Below are 22207 nucleotides of genomic sequence, written 5' to 3'. Positions count from 1 at the left end.
GTCTGGAGCCTGCTTCAGATTCTGTGTCTCCCTCTCTCTCTGCTTCTCCCCTGCTCATGCTCTTTCTCTCTCTCTCAAAAATGAATAAATATTAAACAAATTTAAAAGAGAAAATAAATTAGAAATAACATATAGGTGTCTATAAAAACCCATAGTTATATATACACACACATACAAGTGTACGTATATGCACAAATATATATATATATACATATATATATATATATATGGGGTCTACAACCAGAAGGCTTGAGCTTGAGTCCCAGATTTACCCCTTATTACCCATATGTGATCCTAAAGACACTATTTCCTAATCTGTAAAATGAAAGATCATATGTGCTGTGATTAGTGAAGGGCTTCTTTTGAAAATTAAATGTGAAGATTTAAATGCTTTATAAAATGTTATTCCAATTTTTTATTGTATATGCTAAATACTGTATGTGCTAATATTTAGTTATAAGACTGGTTAAAGTGAATGGGTTCAAATGGAAGAGACTAGGAAGGCTCTGTTGATGAGGCGAGTCTTAACACTGAATTTGAGATAGGGAAGAGGTGACCAGCAAAACAAAGCAGGTTGGGGAATCCTATGTGCACCGTTTCAGAACGAGCCAGGGTAAAATTTACAGATTTACTCAGCGTTAGAAAAGCTCACGAGAGCCTGTGTGTTAGGCAGGCATTTATTGAAGGCGCAGTTGGTGGTGGACATTAACTCCGTGATTAGGAGCTTTAATGTGATCTCAGAGGTAATTAAGCTGCACTGCTGGGCTCTGGGATGGGGTGTTATTTGAGGTCAGCCGCAGTGGTTTTCAGTGCTAGCTTTGGCCTAATTTGAAGCTGAAGAACAGCAGCAGATTAAGAAGATTAAACAAAAATATAGCCCTCAATCCTCTATGTTTTGCCACTTCCTAAAATGACCTTTTAAAGTGTTTGGTGCTTGAATTCAGGTCGTATCCTCAGCCTAACCATTTAGAGGAAATAGTGATTGCTTTCCTGCCCATCTTCACCATTAAAGAGTGATATATATTGCTAAGGAGTACCATTAAAACCATCAGCAGCATGGTAGCATGGAAGGAGGCTTTGACTGGTATAGTCTATCTGAGTTCTAACCTAAGGTTGACTGGAAATTCAAGGAAAAACTAAGTAAAGGAGTTAAGTCGCAGGTGACATGATCACCGCTTTGTTTGTGCATATATTCTGTATGTTTGAGGTATACCTGTGCTGTAAAAGGCACCATGCTAGATGCCGTTTGGACTATGAAATGTGAATGGGATGCATGCCTTATCCTCAGGAAGCTTATTGGTTAATGGAAAAAGGATGTACATACATAATTGTGATGGCAGTGGGATGGAAAGTGATGATAGTAAGAGCAGAGGTGAGCACAGGTGAGAGGTAGGAGAAGAGTACAAAAAAGAAATAAGTAATATTAAATCTAGATTAAGAACAGAGCATTTCCCATACCCTGGATGCTAATTGTTTTTCTTCATTAGGCAGTTTGAATCCCTATTAACACATCATAAGCAGTAATTAAGGTTGAGACTCTTTAGAGGTATAAACTTAGAGGAATTTACCACAAACATCTGGCTCTGTACAGAACCGTAAAAATTTCATTTTTAAAATATGTGATCTCAAAGCATATTTATTCCAGCACTTTTATTTCATAGATTAAGAAACTAAGGTTAAAGAGATAATGATTTGATGTAAAGGCAGAATCAAGACAGAACTCAGTTTTCCTAGTCCTTAATTAAGTACTTGCCTATCATGCTGGATTTGGAAAGGTTTTTATAAGGGATATTCATAGGAAGCATAATTCCTCGATTTTTTTGTTACCAAGAAAACGGAAGCACTTTGGTGCCATTAAAAGGCCAACTCCGGGGACTGCCTCTCCACCTACTAGATAGGGTGCTGCTGGATTCATGAATCATTTAATAAAGCCAATTAGATCTTCAAATTAAAAAAAAAAGGCCAAGTCAGACCTTTCTGTACTTTTGTTGTTGTTATTCTCTTGCAAAATTTATAAATTCAAAAATAAATATAAATTTAAAAAATACATTTAAAAAAAATTTGAAGTGGGTGCATTTGTCTCCTAATTTTAGTCATTTACTTTTAACATTTGGGTCATTTTATTTTTCATCTTGCTTAGTTACAATTTGAACATGTGAAGCATGTAGGAACCTGAAAGCAGTGTAATTATACATGTGTGATTAGTGTAAAAACCATAGACAAGAAACAAAATTTTGGGAATCAGTATCCAAGACACTATTCAATGTATATCTGAACTGATTCAGTAGGTAGGTGATATTGCAACAGTATTGAATAATTGGCAAGATGTATTTCATATTTAATTCTGTCATCATGTCCTAATAAGTTAAATGTTTTTAATGTTTTATTTATTTTTGAGAGAGAGAGAGACAGAGCGTGAGTAGGGGAGGGGCAGAGAGAGAGGGGGAGACACAGAATCTGAAGCAGGCTCCAGGCTCTGAGCTGTCAGCACAGAGCCCGGCTCGGAGCTTGAACCCACGAACCGCGAGATCATGACCTGAGCTAAAGTTGGATGCTTAACTGACTGAGTCACCCAGGTGTCCTGAATAAACAAGTTTAGAATCACCAAGGAAATAACACAGACTTGCTAAAAGGAGGTATTCATAACTGAGGTGAGGCTGGGAAGTTTCATTGGTACATTCAGTATTCAGTGTTTGAGGTATTCCTCAAAGTGTGTGTGAAGACTTACAGCAACAGAATCAGAATGATTCCTGAAATGCAGATTCCTGAGCCTTTCTCTTGATTTTTACCAAATCAGAATCCCTAAAGGGTGGCATGCCAGGTAGTCTCGATGCACATTCGAGACATTTTCAAGAGGCCAAGAATATGTTATGTTTTTACTGTGTCGTGGTGTTATTGGTCAAAAGAGTGTTTACTGACTTGAAATAGAAGGAAATTGGTACAGTCAGAGTAAGGAGACATCTTTATAAGTAGATAAACAGGGACCAGAGGAAGAGCCCTACACGGAGAAAGAATGGCCTCAGCTTCTTGCACTGCTGAGCTCAGGCTGTCACTGGTTTGTTCCCTATGCCATTCACAGCAAAGCTGTGTTTTTAGCAGAGCTTCTGTTGGGTCCTTTTCATTATTCATAGGCTCTCACTGATCTCAACCCTTCCATGACTTCTGATCCATGACCCGGGCCTTCTTCCCTTACTGTCACCTCTTGCCAGAGTTCTGGCTTCCATTTCTAAATGGATCCTGAAATCTGCCCTCAGACTCAAGCTTAACTCTGTATCTCCAAGAACATTTTACAAATTATCCTGTCGTTGTTAAAATTGGTAAAAAAGAAGGAGCATGATTTGAGCAGGGATCCATGTGTTACTAGTTTGTCTCTTGACTCTGGCTCTTAAAATCAAAGGTGCTAAGTTGCCCATTTGTTGTTCCATTTACTTGGCTAATTCAACCCAAACACCTACCTCACAAAGCAGATTCTGCTATTTACCCTGGGCTATTTTGTAAAACATGGAATACTGGCTGCAAAAAACTCAGAAATTTGAGGACAAGATATATGGCAGTGGTATATTTTAAGTCTGAATGATGTTCTTTAAATAATGATCCTAAAAACTGAATCTATAGATCAAACCTATAACTATTATATTTAAAAAAAGATGTTCTTAGGATTGAAGCTTTTTTGTTTCTTAAACAGGTATTTCATTTTCAGAATTTTTGTTTTATTCTTTTTTTATAAAAGTAAATCAGAATGAGTGAAATAAAGGGGATTAAGAGTACACTTATCTTGGGGTGCCTGGGTGGCTCAGTCAGTTGAGCCTCCAACTTCAGCTCAGGTCATGATCTTCTGGTTTGTGAATTGGAGCCCCATATATGTCTCTTTGCTGTCAGTGTGGAGCCTGCTTTGAATCCTCTCTCTCTCTCTCTGTCTGTCTCTCTCTGTCTGTCTCTCTCTCTCTGTCCCCACCTCTCAAAAATAAATAAACACTTAAAAAAGGAGTACAGTTATCTGGATGAGCACTGAGAAATGTATAGAATTGCATATGTATAAATATAAATGTATTTTATTATGTCTTATATATATAGTAAGTAAAGCAGAAATGAAAAACTGATAACTTGTGTTTAGTGTTTATAACCCAAGGAATGAAATCTCCAGCTAATTAGGATGTCTGATCCTGAGTGCTTTTGTAGGAATAATACAATTAGAGAAGTAAGTGGGCTGCCTCTCTGAATGCTTCAGAATCCAGACTAATACTGTTTGGCTCCAAAGCAGTGTCACCACCATGAAAGACAACACCCCTTCTTTTGTCACAAGGAGATGAGACTTCTAAGAACCACGAAGGGATCAAGCAGTGTCCCTTGTCAAAATACACCTCCACTCCAAATAAACCATCTTCTTTTTTAGGTCAGAAACTCTGCAAGCTGAGGAAAGGTAACTGCACAGGCAGCGTGTGTGAGCAAGACTCTAAGTCCCATTTGTGCACGTGTGCGGAGGGGTATACTTTAAGCCCAGATGGAAAGCACTGTGAAGGTAACCGGGGGGTAGCTACCTAAAACAAGTGTAGCCCGCCTGAGCTAGGGCTGTTCTCCAGTGGGTCATGGAGAGCCTCGAAGTGAAAGCAACTTGAGGTTTCTCCCCTTCCCCCACAGAAAAATAATTTTTTGTTGTTGTTGAAGCCTTTGTAATAACTTTCAGATCTCCTTTATGTCTTGTGTTCCTAGATCAAATTCTCTCAGAGGCTACTCAGAGCTGGATATAAGGCAGGGATTCTCTGAGTGGACTCCATGGACCTCCATGGGTTTGATAGTGAGCAAAAATGTCAGTATTTTCAGATCTTGTTAAGGTAGTAAGATTGTTTCATAACTATCATTAGATCCTCAAAGAGTAAATGAAGTCCGCACCTCATCCCATAAAGGGGTGACAGGATCTTGAGACACTGTGCACCAGGACTGGTTATCTAGGGCTCCTCCTGTTTTGAAGCTTCAGGCCCAATTCAGTAAACCCAGGAGAAGTGCTGTATCCTTTCTCCTGGGAGCTCCAGTGAGTTACTAATGAAGAACACTCAATGGCTACAGCACACATTCAGTAGAATTGGCTGGGGTGAGAGGTCAGGTAAACTTGACACCTAAGTATGGGTTAAGTATATGTCTCCTGTTGACCTGGGACTAGTGGGGGAGAGCCATAGCATAAAACAGTGGCCTGGAAGGTTGGGTTTCCATCAGAATGAAGCTGCTGGGGAATGTTGCTACATTCAAGGCTCCTGTCAGCCTTGAGAAGGCTGAAGAGCAGAGCAAGGATGTCCTATTCTTATTAAGAACTTTCACGAGTCCCTGCCTTAAGTGGCTGCATCTTTTCATGGGAAATTGTACTGCTTTTTCCTGAAGGCAATTCTAGTATGAAAGTACAGATGCATTTGAAAGTATAAACTGTGACCATAAAAATGGTTTCACAACAATTTAATTGACTTCTTTAATTCTTTGTGAGAGTAGCAGAAACAGTCTTTCCATGGTCTTACAGGAAATACAAGTGTGAGATATTCTACTTTGTGCTGACTTATTAGCAATATTACAATTTATTGAAAAAATAACCATCTGAGGCTGCATAGGTGGCTCAGTCAGTTAGGCGTCTGACTTCTGCTCAGGTTATGATCTCACGGTTTGTGGGTTCGAGCCCCCCATCAGGCTCTGTGCTGATGGCTCAGAGCCTGGAGCCTGCTTTGGATTCTGTTTCTCCCTCTCTCTCTGCCCCTCCCCCGATCATGCTCTGTCTCTCTCTCAAAAATGAATCAACATTAAAAAAAAAATAACCATCTGATTACCGTTGTCGTTGTATAGATGTCAATGAATGTGCCTTTTGGAATCATGGCTGTACTCTTGGGTGTGAAAACATTCCTGGATCTTATTATTGCACATGCCCTGTAGGATTTATTCTGCTTCCTGATGGGAAACGGTGTCATCGTAAGTATTTATTGCATTATTTTCTTTCATTTTCAGTGATGTTTCTAAGGTGGCTATGAACTGGGTTGGTAGGCCTTGATCAGCAGTATGCATCGGAATTACCTTGATAAGTTATTATGTACATGAGTGACTGGACTCTACTCAGGCCTATTAAATCAAAATAAGGTTGGGAAGCAGCTGTATAAATTTCTCTCTCTATATATATTTATTTCTTTTTCCATATCTTATTGTATATCTCTGAAAGGTAAGTATATAAAAAACATAATCGTAATACATTATTACATCTACAACACTAGCTGTAATTCTCTGCTATCATCTAATATCCAGTTAGTTTTTATGTATAATCACAATAGCATTGTTGTACCTGAGAATATTAGCAATAATTCCCTAAGAACCTCAAATGTCTAGACAGTGTTCCAATTTTCTTGCAAAGTTTTTTTCAAACCGTTGATTTGTTTCAATAACCATCCAGACAAGAGCTGTTAGTTTTCCAGATGAACTTGCAAGTGATTTGGCTGAGTTCCATTTAAAAAAATTCAGAATAGAGGCACCTGAGTGACTCAGTTAAGCTTCTGACTTCAGCTCAGGTCGGGATCTCATGGTTCATGGGTTCGAACTCCGCTCTGTGCTGACGGGTCAGAGTCTGAAAACTGCTTTGGATTCTGTGTCTCCCTCTCTCTCTCTGCCCCTCCCCTGCTCATGCTCTATCTCTGTCTTTCTCTCAAAAATAAAAACATTAAAAAAAATAAAATATTTTGGAATATTGATGACTAATAACTTTGAAAATATTATTTGACATAAAAGAAACTTAGAGGAAGCTAGATTCACTTTCTAAAATGATAGATCTTTCTTTAATTTTTTTAGATTTGAAATTTTTCTTTATTTTTACAATTTCCTTACCAAAGTATTTCATAAATGTCTGGTTTTGATTTAACTTTCTCTTTTTAGCATAGCATTTTTTTAATTGTCAGCTGATTTTGCTAAATTTCTACAAATCTGGTTTAACACTAATCTTGACGTTATGCTTCATTGATTAGAATTAATTTCCTGTCCAAGCAATACATCTAAATGTAGCCATGACTGTGTTCTAACATCAGATGGTCCCATATGTTTCTGTCCTGAAGGCTCAGTGCTTGAGACAGATGGAAAAACATGCAGTGGTAAGTTTATTTACTTTTTGTTTGTTTGAAAACATTAATTTTCTTAGTGACACCTAAAAATTGATCTTATTGATAAAGGAGAATAGATTTTTCAACATTACACATAGAAAGATACTTATGCAACAAAGTACCATATAGGTTTATATCAGGTTTTGGTTTGTGTGGTTTTTTTTTTGTTTTTAGACAGCATAGTGTAGTGGTTATGAGCAAGGGCTTTCAAGTTAGACAGCTATGCGGTAGCATTACATTACTAGCAGGCTTACTTTGGACTAGTTACTTGTTCCCCCCTTGTTCTCATTTTTCTCATCTGTAGAAGTTAATCATACATGCCTCCTGTATTTGTGGCCAGCATTGAACAAGACGATGGACGCAGAGTTCTTAGTCTATTCCTTGCAGCTAATAAATATCTTTCTACTTTGATCTTCATAGAGACTGAAGCATTATAGAGGGCTGGATGTAACTTAAAATTAGCATAAGAGTTATGTGTAGCTTTTTTTTAATAAAGCAAAAGAAATCAGGAGGCCAAAAATACATGGAGAAAAAATATATTACTCACCAGCAAGAGTTAGACCAGCTGTCAAACTCATCAAAAGATATTTCTTATTGCAGCCGCTGGCAGTGCTCTTGTTTTCAAGCTCAGTGACAGAACAGAGGACAAGGGCTGTTGGGATGTGAAGGGTTAACATTCAAGATACCAGGTTATAGGAAAATGGAATGTGGTGACATTTTGTTCTTAGGGTCTGAAAAATGAACTTGTTTGCAGCAGTATAAATGATGATGGAGATAGATTTAAAAACTAATATATACTTGGCTTTTTCAATATTTTGATGAAAAATTGTTATATTTTTGAATGGCATAGCATCATCAGCAAGCGATTGTTTTTATAGGCTGTTCATCACCCGATAATGGTGGATGTAGCCAACTCTGCCTCCCTCTTAGCCCAGTATCCTGGGAATGTGCTTGCTTTCCTGGGTATGACCTACAACTGGACAAAAAAAGTTGTGCAGCATCAGGTTAGTGCTGTGGATGTTTGAACGTGTGTCTCTGCAAAAAGATTATGTGAAAACATTTTATTTAGAAGGATGGAGAGTTAAATCGCTTTTGGCTTCTGAGTAGAAAGTCCGAGTTTTTATTTTTGGAAATGGAACACAAAATCACATTGTAAATATAAATAGGAATCACATAAATAATAATCATTTTGAGGAATATCTCTAAGTCAGTTAGTACTCAGCAAATATTTACCATAACATCAAGCATGGGATGCCAGTATATGTGAAAGTCATGACCGGAATAATCTTTAGAGATGTTTAATAAATATTTGTTGATTGATTTGATTTTCATCTCTGCAGTGAATGTAGCCATCATAAGACTTTGACAAATTCTGTCCTTTTTATGTCAACATTTAATATGTAGTTGTATGCTTGAACAATTTTTTCATCTTCTGACATTGTATCTCTTGTGTCCCTCAGCAGCTTTAGAAATCCTAGGTTTATACGAAATTAATGTCATCTCTCCCAAAGTTCATTATGCCTGTGATCTGGGATCACATGATGATGAGCTTACAGAGTTTTGCCTTAGACCCCAATACTCTTAGCTTCTCAGGGCCTTAGTGAATATAGTGTAATCTGAGCTCTGAAAATTATCAGGGGGCTTGTTATTAACTCAAATAATCATGCCTCCTTTTCAGAAGTGCCCAGGCCAGAGAAGTGTATTTATTTGGACATGAATTTATTTGGACATGAATCTGCTAATATTAATATGTTTCCATATGTGTGAATCAAGGAGATTATGGCACTAAGACTTGTGTCTTCTAGTTCTGGTGTTCACTATTTGATGCTGGCTCTTTTGACAAGTAATTTGCACTTTAAAAGCTGGCACCTAGACAGAGGGGAATCTGGTAAAATGTTGCCTCATACAAGAAATCGTCTTGCCTGTCTTAACCTACACCACACTGGTGGGAAATTACGAAGACGAGAACTGCAGAAAGCGGGTACAATGAAAAGGAAGAGTCAGAAGTGTTTTCTGGGTTCCAAGGCATATTTTAAACAGAGCCATACTTGAATCTGGTTAACAGGACCACAGCCATTTTTGCTGTTTGCCAATTCTCAAGATATTCGACATGTGCATTTTGATGGAACAGATTATGGATCCCTGCTCAGCCAGCAAATGGGAATGGTTTTTGCCCTTGATCACGACCCTGTGGAAAATAAGGTATGGTTTTGTCGCCTGAACAGATGTGGCTGTGCTTTAAGGATAGAGTAGAGGATTTTATCCTAACAGATGACCTGAGCTACTTGAAAATCCTCTGCTAAGCTCAGAATGATTAGGCACAGAGAAATGTAGGAACATCGTTTGGCAAAGGTTTAAGGGTGTTCCTGTTCTCATAACACTGCCTGGGTCCTGATTGTGATTCAGCCATTTTATTGGGAATGATTGGGCAGAATCTTAAATTTAGTTTCATCTTTGGAGGTGAGGATGGGAGGTTAGCAGAGTGCCATACACATAGGAAGACTGCCATAAATAGGTTTTTAGTTATTTACTGATAGGGGAAGGAGTGGGTGGGGGTGGGACACTGGAAGTATGGGTTAGTAATCTGCATTTAATATAAGTTCTTGAAAGATGGAATTCAATGACCTCTTAATCATGGCAATCAGAAACACAGATTTTATGACTCACGTGGAAATGACAGTCTTACAACATTGTTTATATAATAATCCATTTTACATGAAGTTTTAAAAATTTCTGTGTTATCACCTGAATCAACTGACCATTTGATCTTTAATTTCTGGTTATATTTGTGCTAGGTTACAATGTGCTTGAAATGATATGTTACACTGTCTTGTGGAGGTTAATCACCCAATAATTATAAATTTACATAGCGCTTAATTAATCATTTAATTATTACTAGACAGTGCATTAATTCCTAGAATTTTAAACTTTGTATTTTTGTTTCTTCCTGATTTGAAGGAAGCAGTCTGGTAAATGGTCAAAAGAGGCAGAGGGAAGCAAATCAACTCTTTGTTTAATTGCTATGGATTGATAGTCAAATATAACTATATTTGCAAATAGAAATTTTGTACTTAAACACTAGCAAAAAATCCTACTCTTTTCCTTGAACTGAATTTAGGTAATTCCATGGAAGAATTATATTAACAGAAAGAAATAATTAATAGAAACAATCAGTTCAGATTCATTTATTACCAAACTAGTTTTTTTTCCTACACAGTCAGCGTTCTTTATAAGGTGAATAAAGAGACCTAGAATGAACTTGCAGTCATGTGGCTAGTTTTCATTTCTCTGGTCCAGTTCTCATTTTCTTGCTTTTTAAACCGTGGTCCTTGGGCCAGCAGTATCAATGTCACCTAGAGCTTGTTAGAAGTGCAGATTCCCAGGCTCCACCCTGACTCCTGAATCAGAATTTGTATTTTAACAAGATTTCCGGGCGATTCATGTGCGCATTTGAGTTTGAGGAGAAGAGCTCTAGCTTAGTGCTGTTTAATATGAGAAGTACCCATTTTTGTGTTATGGAATAGAACCTTTTCTATTTTATCTAATGATAACTCATTAGATAATGAATGTTTATGAACATTCTCATCATTGATTACAGGTTTATGTGCATATATGTACTCACAGCTAAAATTCCACACATGCTATCATTAAATTGTCATCTGACTCATGGTTAATACTCTCACAAAATTCTGGTACCTGTTTGCTAGTCTGCATAGTAGACTGAAAAAGAGCTTTGCACTTGCAAGGTATGTTCTGTTAAACAAGGTGGATTAATTAAAATGAAATTAAATGTGGTTAGAGATGAAAGAAACTTTGGCAAATATCTAGTCTAACTTTGTTATTTTTACAGTTGAGAAAATTGAGGTCAAATGACTTGGGCAGCACAATTAAATAAATAAGGGCCAAACCAGGAAAGGAACCTGTGTTTCCTGACTTGTAGTGAAATGCAGTGCTGTGGACTGAGCAGTAGAAGACACAGCCCAGCTTGTAGCTGCCACTAAACTGCTCATCACTGTTCACTTTCAGGCTATAGAAGCCATTAGAGTTCAAGTATAATGGCTTTGTTATTAACCAATGATCAAAGATTAATAAACTACCAAGTAGCAATAGAAATATGTGTCAAGCACAGGTCTAAGGAGTTTTATATATATATATATATATATATATATATATATATATACACATATATATGTATATATATGTATATATATGTATATACATATATATATATGTCAGTGATATATATATCACATATAGACTCTTGGTTTCCTCATTGGTTAAATGGGGATAATGATACCAAATGCATTCACTGATATATATATCTATATATATATATATGTGATATATATATATCTGTGATATATATATGTGATATATATATATATCTGTGATATATATATATCTGTGATATATATATATGTGATATATATATATCTGTGATATATATATATCTGTGATATATATATATCTGTGATATATATATCAGTGAATGCATTGAATATATATATAATTGAATATATATATAATTGAGTATATATATAATTGAATATATATAATTGAATATATATATAATTGAATATAATTGAATATATATATATATATATATATATATATATATATCAATCAGTGAATGCATTTGGTATCATTATCCCCATTTAACCAATGAGGAAACCAAGAGTCTAAGACATCTGGGAAGCAGCAGAGGTGGAATTCAGTTGCTGGTGTGTCTATCTCCAAAGTCAAGCTCTTAATGATTACACTGTATGATCTGAAGGTTACCAACTCCATTTGTATATATTCCACATTAATTTTTTAAAAGCAAATCAGAGAGAAATGCCTGTGTTCTTTTTTGTAGATATATTTTGCCCATACAGCCCTGAAGTGGATAGAAAGAGCTAATATGGATGGTTCTCAGCGAGAAAGGCTTATTGAGGAAGCAGTAGATGTGCCAGAAGGTCTTGCCATAGACTGGATTGACCGTAAATTCTACTGGACAGACAGAGGGTATGCTTCCACCTTCAGTTTTAAGCCACGTGGGATGGGAGTGATGGCATAGGTAATACCCTGGACCTCATCCTCCACTTTGTACTCAAGAAATTGTTGCTGGGCACTTGGCTGGCACTGGAGGAAAGATGCTCCTAGTGCTGTCCATATTCCCTCCACTCCCCCACACCACCAAGCAGGATGTTCCTCCTTTCATCAAGATTGGATCTGTATCCAAGGGAGAATTGTGTGGACCAAGGAAGTAGCATGTGTTTTCACACTTCAGGCTGTGGTAATCAGAGAAATGCAAAGCCTATCTGAATGCAATCAACAAGCATCCTTTGAGCACCTGCTATGGATAAAGCCCTGTCCTGGGTATTGTGGGAAATGCAAAGGAGCGTGAAAAGCTGTCCATCTTTGTAGTCAGCTTACAATTTAGCCAGGGAGCTAAGGCACATGTACACAGGCAAAACCAGTACAAATGCTTGGTCTACTTATCAGTACAAGAGATGTATAAATAAGGCCATACATAAATAAATGCCAAATGAGGGGTGTACACATCCAGAGCGAGTGATGGAAGGGGCTTCAGGGATCGACTAGCCAAACCCCCTCATTTTACAGACTAGAATCCACACGCTGGCTCCTTGTTAATAAGCATGAAGGAGGGAGCAGGGCTTTACGTGGGAGTTGTGAGGAGAGTCCTCATGAGATTGGAGAGATGGTCTACTTTCTCTTATGTGGGAAAGAACAGAACTAGAGAGAAATTGTGATATTTCTGCCCTCTGGGCACACTGCTCTTGGGGCTGCAGGAAGGGCAGCTGCATTTGGTGTGTGTGTGTGGCCTGTGTGAGCCCCCCCAAAATGGTGTGGGGTGGGGGGAGGAGGGTGAAGGATGGGGGAGAGGGATGGGTGAAGGGGCTGTTCCTCTTATGTGTGCTCATGAGAGCCCAGTCTTTGCTTCTGAGATAGGTAGCTAACCAGAGAGTACAGGCAGCTGTCACAGGACGGTTTTGGAAATGCTCTGTGCTCTAGGATGTTTTCTCAGAGTAACTTAAAGTAATGAAATGTAATGGTAGACAACCTGAACATCTGGTACCTACGCAACTGTGTTAAAGCAAAAGAAGATAGAATTAATTAGGATATCACCTCTATGAAATCAGTGGTCCCAACACAGAACTCCTTCCAAGTTCCAGGGAACAGGCTTATATGCTTGGGGGTAGGTTTTCTATGTTCCAGAAAATCTTCTTTGGTTTAGATAATCCATGGGAAACAAATGGTGTTCTAAAAATTAGCCAGACGAATGGTGTGGTGTACAGTTATCAATAATATGGTACTTTTATATCCAGGGGAAGTATATTTTCATTCATTCATTCATTTGCTTAAACGTTTCTTTCTTTATATTTTGGATATTTATTTATTGAATCACTAAAGTGCATCAGACACTGTGCTAGGAGCTTTATATCGATGACACTATTGAAAAAGTAAGTTTTCTTGTCCCCAATTTAAAGATTAAAACATCGAGAATTAAAGAGGTAAAATAACTTTCCCGATGGCAAGCGGCCAGCAAGAAGTAGATCTGGCATTTCAGTTGTGGTAATGATAAAAATCATAATAACAGCCTCCTCTGTGTTGAACCCACTTGAAAGGACGTTTTAAAATGTCAGCTGTGCATAATAACAGAGCTTGTACACGGCTGTTCTCAGAAGGGTAAGCGTTGATCAGGACAGCAGATGTCAGGCGCTCTTGGCCTCTCTGAGCATGCCGTGTCTCCTCATATTTCCCACATGTGCATGGCACCTTTAATTTTAACAGTGTTTGATTAATAGCCCCGTGGTACCTACAACAAGGCAATGCCTTCAGGAGATCGTCACACACCTCCGTGTCCTGGAGAATCCAGACCTCAAATTTCCTAGTTCATTGAGTTCTGTAATAACAAGCCCTTCTAAGTCCTCTTCCCTCTAACGGCAGCTGTTACAAGAAAACCTTTAATTTGTCTGGAAATGAGAGGTTTATAGTTTGAAAACCTTGATATTAGCTAGAAATTGGATTCAAATAACTGAGATTCCAAGTTCATGATATTAGATTATATGGGAACTTCTAACCAATTAAAAGAACCAGAGTGGATGCTTACAGTTTATATTGGCTTAGGAAAAGACAGATTCAAATTATCATCTAAACATAGGCAGGAAGCTAATTGATCATTCCACTGGTAATGCTATTATTTAGCATTAAGGAATCCTGATTCTTGAAGTCAAATGCCCAGTAAAAAATGCATCAGGAAGGTAAAAATAACATGTTTGCTCTTTCTTCTGAGGTAAAAAAAAAAAAAAAAAAACCAAAAAACAAAAAACTACCATGAAGTATAAATCGCTCTTCTACGGTTCTGGATGGACAATCCTGTCAGGAAATAGGGTGGGTTTTGGAGGATCCCAGTGGCATTGAGACCCATTAGATAATGGATAAAAAGAGAGAGATGCTCCACTAGATAAAGGGTCATGCTCGAACTCCTTTGCACCCAAATGTCCGTGCTTGTCTTTACTTTCTCATTACCAACACCAGAGTTAGAGATTTGCTTTCTGGCTGAATCAAATAGAAGTACATTATTGGGCGAACCCCTCGGGGAGCTTTGAAAGTAAATTGCAGGAGACCTGCCTAAGACAGATCCAGGGTCAGGAGCTTATGTCCGTCTTGATTCTCATCATTTCACTCCTGCTCAAAACAGTAAGAATTTAGAGATGATGTACCAGTGAGATCAGAACTGACAGTTTTATCTCCCCTGGTCACAAGGAAGTGGCCTCAGAATTCCTTCCCTCCCACCAAGGGACAGGCTCAGTGACAGTTGTGATTGAGTGAATTTGACACATTGAGTTCAAAAATACCTTCCACCCAGCAGTACCTTTCTGACAATCACTTCATCTGGGAATAGAATTATCTTTTAAAAGTGTCCCTGGAGTACACATCAGATTATCAGGGTCTTGAGTTGGTAGTTTGCAAAGTGTGCTTGACCAGCACATGCCCTGAGCCAGTTTTAGCTTTGCCTCTCTCCTTCACATAACCTGCAAGGGGGAATATATGAAGCCCCTTCCCAACCGAGTGGCTAGAAAGTGCGCTCGAATAAACCACACAGAGATCTCCTTCGTGTTTAGCAGAACAAGGAAGAGAAAATAGTTCTTCCCTGTGTTTCTGGGTAGGCCTGTTTCATGCAGACATTGTCCACAAGAACAAGAGCTAGGCCTTTCCAGATGTTTGTTGAATGAATTAAAGATAATTATACTTTTCTAGTTTGCAGTAGGGAAAAGGCTGAGCAGACAGCATGTGGTGGGGAAGGGTGGTTCTTCTTGTCCCCTCTGCCTGTGGTCCTGCCTGCTCCTGGATGCTGCTGGGAAGCCCAGGTTAGTACACAGGGTGAAAGTGTGCTGCAATAAGGTGTCTGCCCTGAGTCTGGCGACTGCATTCTTTACATTCTCTGTACTATAATTCTCTCTCCCTCTCCTGCTGAACTCTAAGCTCTATGAGAACAAAGACAAGGTTTTGTTTACTATTGTCTCCAATGCTTAGGCCAATCCCTGACACACAGTAAGTGCTCAGTATTTATTTGACAATAAAGGTTTGTTTAAAAAATAAATGGAAAAATGAGGAGACAAGGATTTTTCTCCCCTGCCAGATTCCAAAGGGTTATTATTTTTTTTAATGTAAAGAATACCAAATAATATTTCAGTACTCCCATTTGTCTTAGAATCATATGGAAGAAAATTAAATCAACATTACTCTCTCCATGCTGTCCTTGTGCTGGCTGTCTCTGTGGCCCTTTGAGGCCTACTCTCTTTCCTGTGATCTCTGACCTGTCCTCTGGCTTTCATTGGGTTCAGCAGGAGCTGGGAGGCTGTGAAAAAAAGGGGTTGGTGGTATTTACACCCCTGGCTTTGTCCCTGCCAGCCTCCTGACACAGTCCCTCTTACCTTATCCTTTCACCGTGTATTTTAATTGCGTGGGATAAATAATGGGATGCTATTTAAAAGACTGTGTAAGAAAAGTAGAATTCATGGGTGTATGTCCTGACCTGTGTGTGTGTGTGTGTGTGTGTGTGTGTGTGTGTGTATGTGAGTGCATGCACATGTGATGGAGGTAGTTTAGAATGCCTATTTTTGCATTTCAGTAAGTAACAGAGAAAAGGAGTATTTTTATTTAAAAAGTAAAGTTGATGTAGGGGTACTTGAGTGGCTCAGTTGGTTAAGCGTCCGACTCTTGATTTTGGCTCAGGTTGTGATCATGTGGTTTGTGGATTTGAGCCCCCGTGGCGGGCTCTGCACTGACAATGTGGAGCCTGCTTCTGATTCTCTCTCTCCTTCTCTCTCTGCCCCTTCCCCACTCACGCTCACTTTCTCCCAAAATAAACAAATAAACTTAAAAAAAAAAAGTAAAGTTGATGTAACAAGTTCCTTTTTATCACATACATTTTAGGAAATCTCTCATTGAAGGGAGTGATTTAAATGGAAAGCATCGTGAAATAATCATCAAGGAGGAGGTCTCTCAGCCACGAGGAATTGCTGTCCATCCAATGGCCAAGTAAGCATTTGTAAAAACAAGACACTTTCCCACAGAAGTCATAAGACAGTTCATGTTTGATATACTAGTGTCCAAAATTTGTCTTAAGACCTCAGGTGTTCAGTGGAACCAGAAATCAAGAAAATCCATGAAATTTGTTCAAATTTTCAGAAATGATATAGTTAGCATGACTTCCTCATCCTTTTAATGTCTTTTGACTTTCTATTCTTACATACAAACTTCATTATTCAGATAACCTTCATTTTTTTTTTAACGTTTATTTATTTTTGAGACAGAGAGAGAGAGAGCATGAACAGGGGAGGGTCAAAGAAAGAGGGAGACACAGAATCTGAAACAGGCTCCAGGCTCTGAGCTGTCAGCACAGAGCCCGACGCGGGACTCGAACCCACGGACCGTGAGATCATGACCTGAGCCGAAGTCGGACGCTTAACCGACTGAGCCACCCAGGCGCCCCAAGATAACCTTCATTTTAAGCAAATTTAATTTTTTTTAAAAAAAGGAGTGGGCTGTAATTCATTAATCAATTAGACACAAGCCCATTTAAGTACTTTCTTTAAAAATCTACATTATTGATTTCCCAAGTGAAGGATAGTATTTAGATTGCATGGCTTATGAATTCTATTTAGAAAAATTATAACATGAGTTCAAATGATAGGTTATTCCTAGATTTAGACATGTGGAAATAGAAATTCTGAAAGATTAGAAGACTATATTGTTAATTGTGAATTAGCAACATATTGGTGACAGATGTTGGTTTAGGTTTAGAGAATTAAGGAGAATAATGGATTCCTTTCTACTTGTTAAAACAGAAGGATTAAAGACTAACCCTATTTTGTTTCTAATGAAAGTTTTACAATGGTCTATGGGAAACAATATACTGGCAATAATTGATAACTGATTTGGAGCCAGCCATATGATTAAAAAAGTGGGACTATAACCATCTCCAAACTAACCAGTATAAAAGGCAATGAGCCATATGACAAAAAGTGTGCCTCAGCATCTGATTTATGGAAGTTAAAACTGACCAAGTTAACTGAGTACATTGTATAAAATTAGGTAACAGATAAATATGCTATTCCCTTTATGTTGTAATTTAACATATATGGTTTTATATATGCATGGCAGAGGGACAGGCTAACAAGGTTTTATTTATTGCCTTTTGCAGCATGAAACACTAATTTAAGAATATGCTCTTGAACACACTTTCAATTAGTAATATAGTAAAATTTTTCAAACTAATAGTTTCTTCTTTATCCAATGACCTAAACCTTAATTCAGCATTTCCTGTCCAAGATGCTCTACATGGAAAGATAATTTTTGCTATTGAGAATTATTTGTCTAATGTTCACTGCTATACTCTCTATGTTCCTTAGTGTACCACTTCAGCTTATTCTATTTAAAATGATTTACGTTGACATTTTCAGTGATGAAAGAATGAAAGATTTTTTTTCATGCAAATTTTATTTGTTGTATGCTTTCTTGATTAAAGGCGATTATTCTGGACTGATATGGGGATTAATCCACGAATTGAAAGTTCTTCCCTTCAAGGCATTGGCCGACGGGTTATAGCTAGTTCTGATCTGGTCTGGCCCAGTGGAATTACGATTGATTACTTAACTGACAAATTGTATTGGTGTGATGCCAAGCAGTCTGTGATCGAAATGGCCAATCTGGATGGTTCAAAACGCCAAAGACTTGCCCAGAACGATGTAGGTGAGGTTTTGGGATGGGTGATTTCTTAATCTTGGCCTGAGTGTTAACGAGTGTTGATGAGTGTTAATGAGTGTGAAATACAAAATGGGTTTGGGGTGCCTGGGTGGCTCAGTCCGTTGAGTGTCTGACTCTTGATTTTGGCTCAGGCTGTGATCCCAGGGCCGTGAGATGGAGCCCTGCGTTGGGCTCCAATCTAAGTGGAGCCTGCTTAAGATTCTCTTTCTCCTTCTTCTTCTCTCCCCTGCTCTCTCTCTTTCTCTCTCTCTCTCTTACTCTCTCTCTCTCTCAAATAAAAACAAACAAACCCCACAAAATATGTTTACACACACACTCACCCCTAGGTGCCCTCCTCCTTCAGCCATATGATAAAAAGGGCATGGAGACAGACTGACAGACTTATTGGGAGATTCCTGAGCTACAAAGATTACCTTCATATTGGAATACTGGATAAAACGTAGTGACGTATAATCATTTCCCTTTGCCAAGATTTCCCCAAATCAGAAGGAAAATATTAAAAATTTTAAGATCTCTTAAGAATAAGAACTTGGTTTGTTGTCATTTCTTATGTTTTAGACAATGTCATTTGTACAACTGTGATAGTATCACCTTTAGACATTAATGAATAAACATTTATATGCAAAGGATAATAAATATAGTTTCCAGATTTTGCATGGAGTGTTGTATATATTCATAAATATATTTAAAATGCTGTAGTCTATGCTAAATGTTGAAAGAGAAATACTGAATGTACCAGGAGCCATTGCATGTTCTTAAGCAGCAAGTGTATATGATAAGACTGGTACCTCAGCATAACCACTTACGGAACAGCATTAGGGTTGGATTGAAATCCGAGGGAAGGAAATTAGTCAGGAGGCTACAACAGTTGTCCAGTCAAGAGCTGATGAAAGCCTCGGATAGAACATTGCCATGTCAAAGTGGAGTGGAGGACTAGAGTATTTAAAAAATCATTGTGAATGAAAACCTGAGAGGATTTGGTAACAGACTGAATATTAAAATGAGAGCCAGGGAGATACTGAATATTCTTTGGAGATTTGGAAACTGGTCTGTTGAGAAGATGCAAAAATATGGTCTCTTTTATGAAGAATCTAACTAATAATCTGTATAAGGTATTGTTTTGTCCATTCTTTTTGATTTAGAGGAAATGAATTTCTAGATTCGTATTATACAGTAAACAGATCATGATAAGTATAGTTGAACATTTTATATACTTACAAGATTCTTTAAAAACTAAAGGTACACTTTACAAGAAGTTAAAAACTTATGTATGACCATAAACTATTTATCCATGCAGTTAACAGATATTTATTGAATCATTTGATGGAAGTGGACATACGGTAGAGAGTAAAACGAATATGGTTCCTGTGAAGTCATAGAGTCTAGTTGGGGGGGCGTATATTATTTAAAAAATACATCACCCAAATAAATGGGAAATTATAGCTTTGCTATATGAAAGTATAAAGGAATTTGAAAATTCCTATCCAGAATGTAAAGATACCATATGCTAAACCAAACTTATAACAGATATTTTGTGAATGATTTCTGTTGCTGCTGTAATCTAATGACTATACAACTTCTTATTAAAAGCTATTATCAAATATTTGATATGAAAATATCTAAATGACCATTTCCATCATTACAGTGCCATCTACTGGTATATAAGTGGTAACTTCTCAGCTGCTAGCTCAGTATATTTAATGTAAAGATTGAAGGAATTCGTTCTGAATTTAACATTCAACTGTGGCTCTTCTATTAAATAAGGAAGGGGAGTCTGGGTGGCTCAGTCGGTTGAGCATCCAACTCTTGAATTCAGCTCTGGTGGTGATCTCACAGTTTCATAAGTTCAAGCCCCACGTTGGGCTCTGTGCTGACAGTGGAGCCTTCTTGAGATTCTCCCTCTTTCTCTACCCCTCCCCTGCACATACTCTCTCTCAAAATAAATAAACTTTTTTAAAAAATAAAGAGGACTACGTCTAGTGTGAGGTATTTGTTCAAAAAAACCATAGCTAATTCTCATCAACTATACTTCAATATTAAAATTAAGAAAAATAAATTTTTTCAAAAAGATTAAGAAAACATAGCTAATTCTGACACATGCTACATGTATGAACCCTGGGGACATTATGGTGAGTGAAATAAGCCAGTCACAAAAGACAAATACTGTATGATTGTATCTATTTGAGGTCTCTAGAATAGTCACATTCATAGAAGGAGAAAGTAGAATGGTGTTTTGCCAGGGACTAAGGAGAGTGGGAAACGGGAAGTTGTTGTTTAATGGATATAGAGTTTCAGTTTTGCAAGATAAAAAAGTTCTGGAAATCAGCTGCACAGCAAAGTGAATGTATGTAACACTACTGAAATGTGCACTTAGGTTAAGATGATATATTTTATGTTAGATGTTTTTTACCATAACAAAGAAACCTTATAGCTATATAAAAGAATTTCCTTGATGGACTTATAGCTTTAATTGGGGATGAAGAACTAGAAACTAAAATACATCTTAAAGGCCCTGGTCAATAATGATGGATAGAGACTCGTGGTCACCAGGACAAGTCATTTGAGTCTGCTGCCAGAAGAGGGAGACATTTATTCTAATCCATTACATCCATTGCTTATTTGCAAAAACAAAACAAAACAAAACAAAAACAAAAACAAACAAAAATTGTCCCAGAAAATGTGACTGGACATGATTAAAGCTTCCCAATTTGGGGCTCCCTAGCTTAGCCTCTAACCACTTGAGATAGTGTATTACAACGTTTCTTTGCTTACTATAAATACTTGAATATCTTATCAGTTCCAGGAGCATGGCGAGGTGGTTTAATTGAGATGGGGTCAGGGAACCCACTTAAGGGTTGATAGGAGCCATGAAAATGGAGGTAGTAGATAATAAATGACTTTTAAAAACTTTGGCTAAGAAGGGAAAGAAAAAGACAAAAAGATGCTAGAGGGGCCAAGGAGATGAGGATATTAATCGGCTAAGGGAAGGAAGCTAGTAGAGTGAAGGGAGTAAAGATGTAAAGAAAGGGATAATTGACAGACAAATTTCAAGAGAAGGCAGGAAGAAAGAGACTAAGAGCACAAGTCATTGGACTAATATGGCATAACAAGAGATATAGGAAAGGAGGTAAGGGTCCAATGCAGCAAAATGTGTTGTTGGAAATGGGAATTTAAGGAGACAGCTATTCAATTACCTCAAATTGTTAAAGATCGTTGCAACAACCTATGACTTTAGTACTTATTGCTGCCATTCAAAAGACAAGGAACCCAATGCAAAGAGAGGTTAAAAATCACTTTCTGAAGCTTAGTCTGTAGTGTCAGAATCACCAAACATGGAAACAGTCCCATCCTGGTCTTTTTCTTGATATTCTGTCAATCAACCCACATTCTCCCACTCCCCATATGGTGCGCAACAATGCTAGGACTTCCTAGCGCTGGGCTCGCATTGTAAGATGACGTTTGCTCATCATGTGGGTTCTTCTTGATGCAGGTGTCGTAGTGGCATGTATCTTGCTTAGCAGCTATATTAAAGGAATGATTTGGTATAGGAGTTGTGTATGTTGTAAGCCTTGTCCTTTTAAAAATAATCATGGCAGAGACAAGATGTATGTAATGGATTTAAACTGCTTCCAGGTCACCCTTTTGCTATAGCTGTGTTTGAGGATCACGTGTGGTTCTCTGATTGGACTATGCCATCGGTAATAAGGGTGAACAAGAGGACTGGCAAAAATAGGGTACGTCTCCGAGGCAGCATGCTGAAGCCTTCATCACTGGTTGTAGTTCATCCATTGGCAAAACCAGGTACACTGGACATG

At 37.9% G+C, this 22207-nt stretch overlaps 1 protein-coding gene across 1 annotated transcript in view; it reads left to right on the top strand.

Annotated features, from left to right (window-relative positions):
• Positions 1–22207, top strand: part of EGF (epidermal growth factor) — a 96396-nt gene that overhangs the window by 41913 nt on the left and 32276 nt on the right. Inside the window, 9 exon segments of the mRNA XM_027062510.2 lie at positions 4394–4519; positions 5824–5946; positions 6984–7106; positions 7994–8119; positions 9181–9317; positions 11971–12119; positions 16560–16664; positions 18154–18377; positions 22026–22193. Coding sequence (XP_026918311.2) covers positions 4394–4519; positions 5824–5946; positions 6984–7106; positions 7994–8119; positions 9181–9317; positions 11971–12119; positions 16560–16664; positions 18154–18377; positions 22026–22193 — 1281 coding nt within the window.

Source organism: Acinonyx jubatus, chromosome B1, assembly GCF_027475565.1.
Source record: "Acinonyx jubatus isolate Ajub_Pintada_27869175 chromosome B1, VMU_Ajub_asm_v1.0, whole genome shotgun sequence".
Lineage (NCBI taxonomy): Eukaryota > Metazoa > Chordata > Mammalia > Carnivora > Felidae > Acinonyx > Acinonyx jubatus.
Note: the sequence above shows the minus strand (reverse complement) of the source record. Positions and strands in the feature narration are given on the sequence as shown.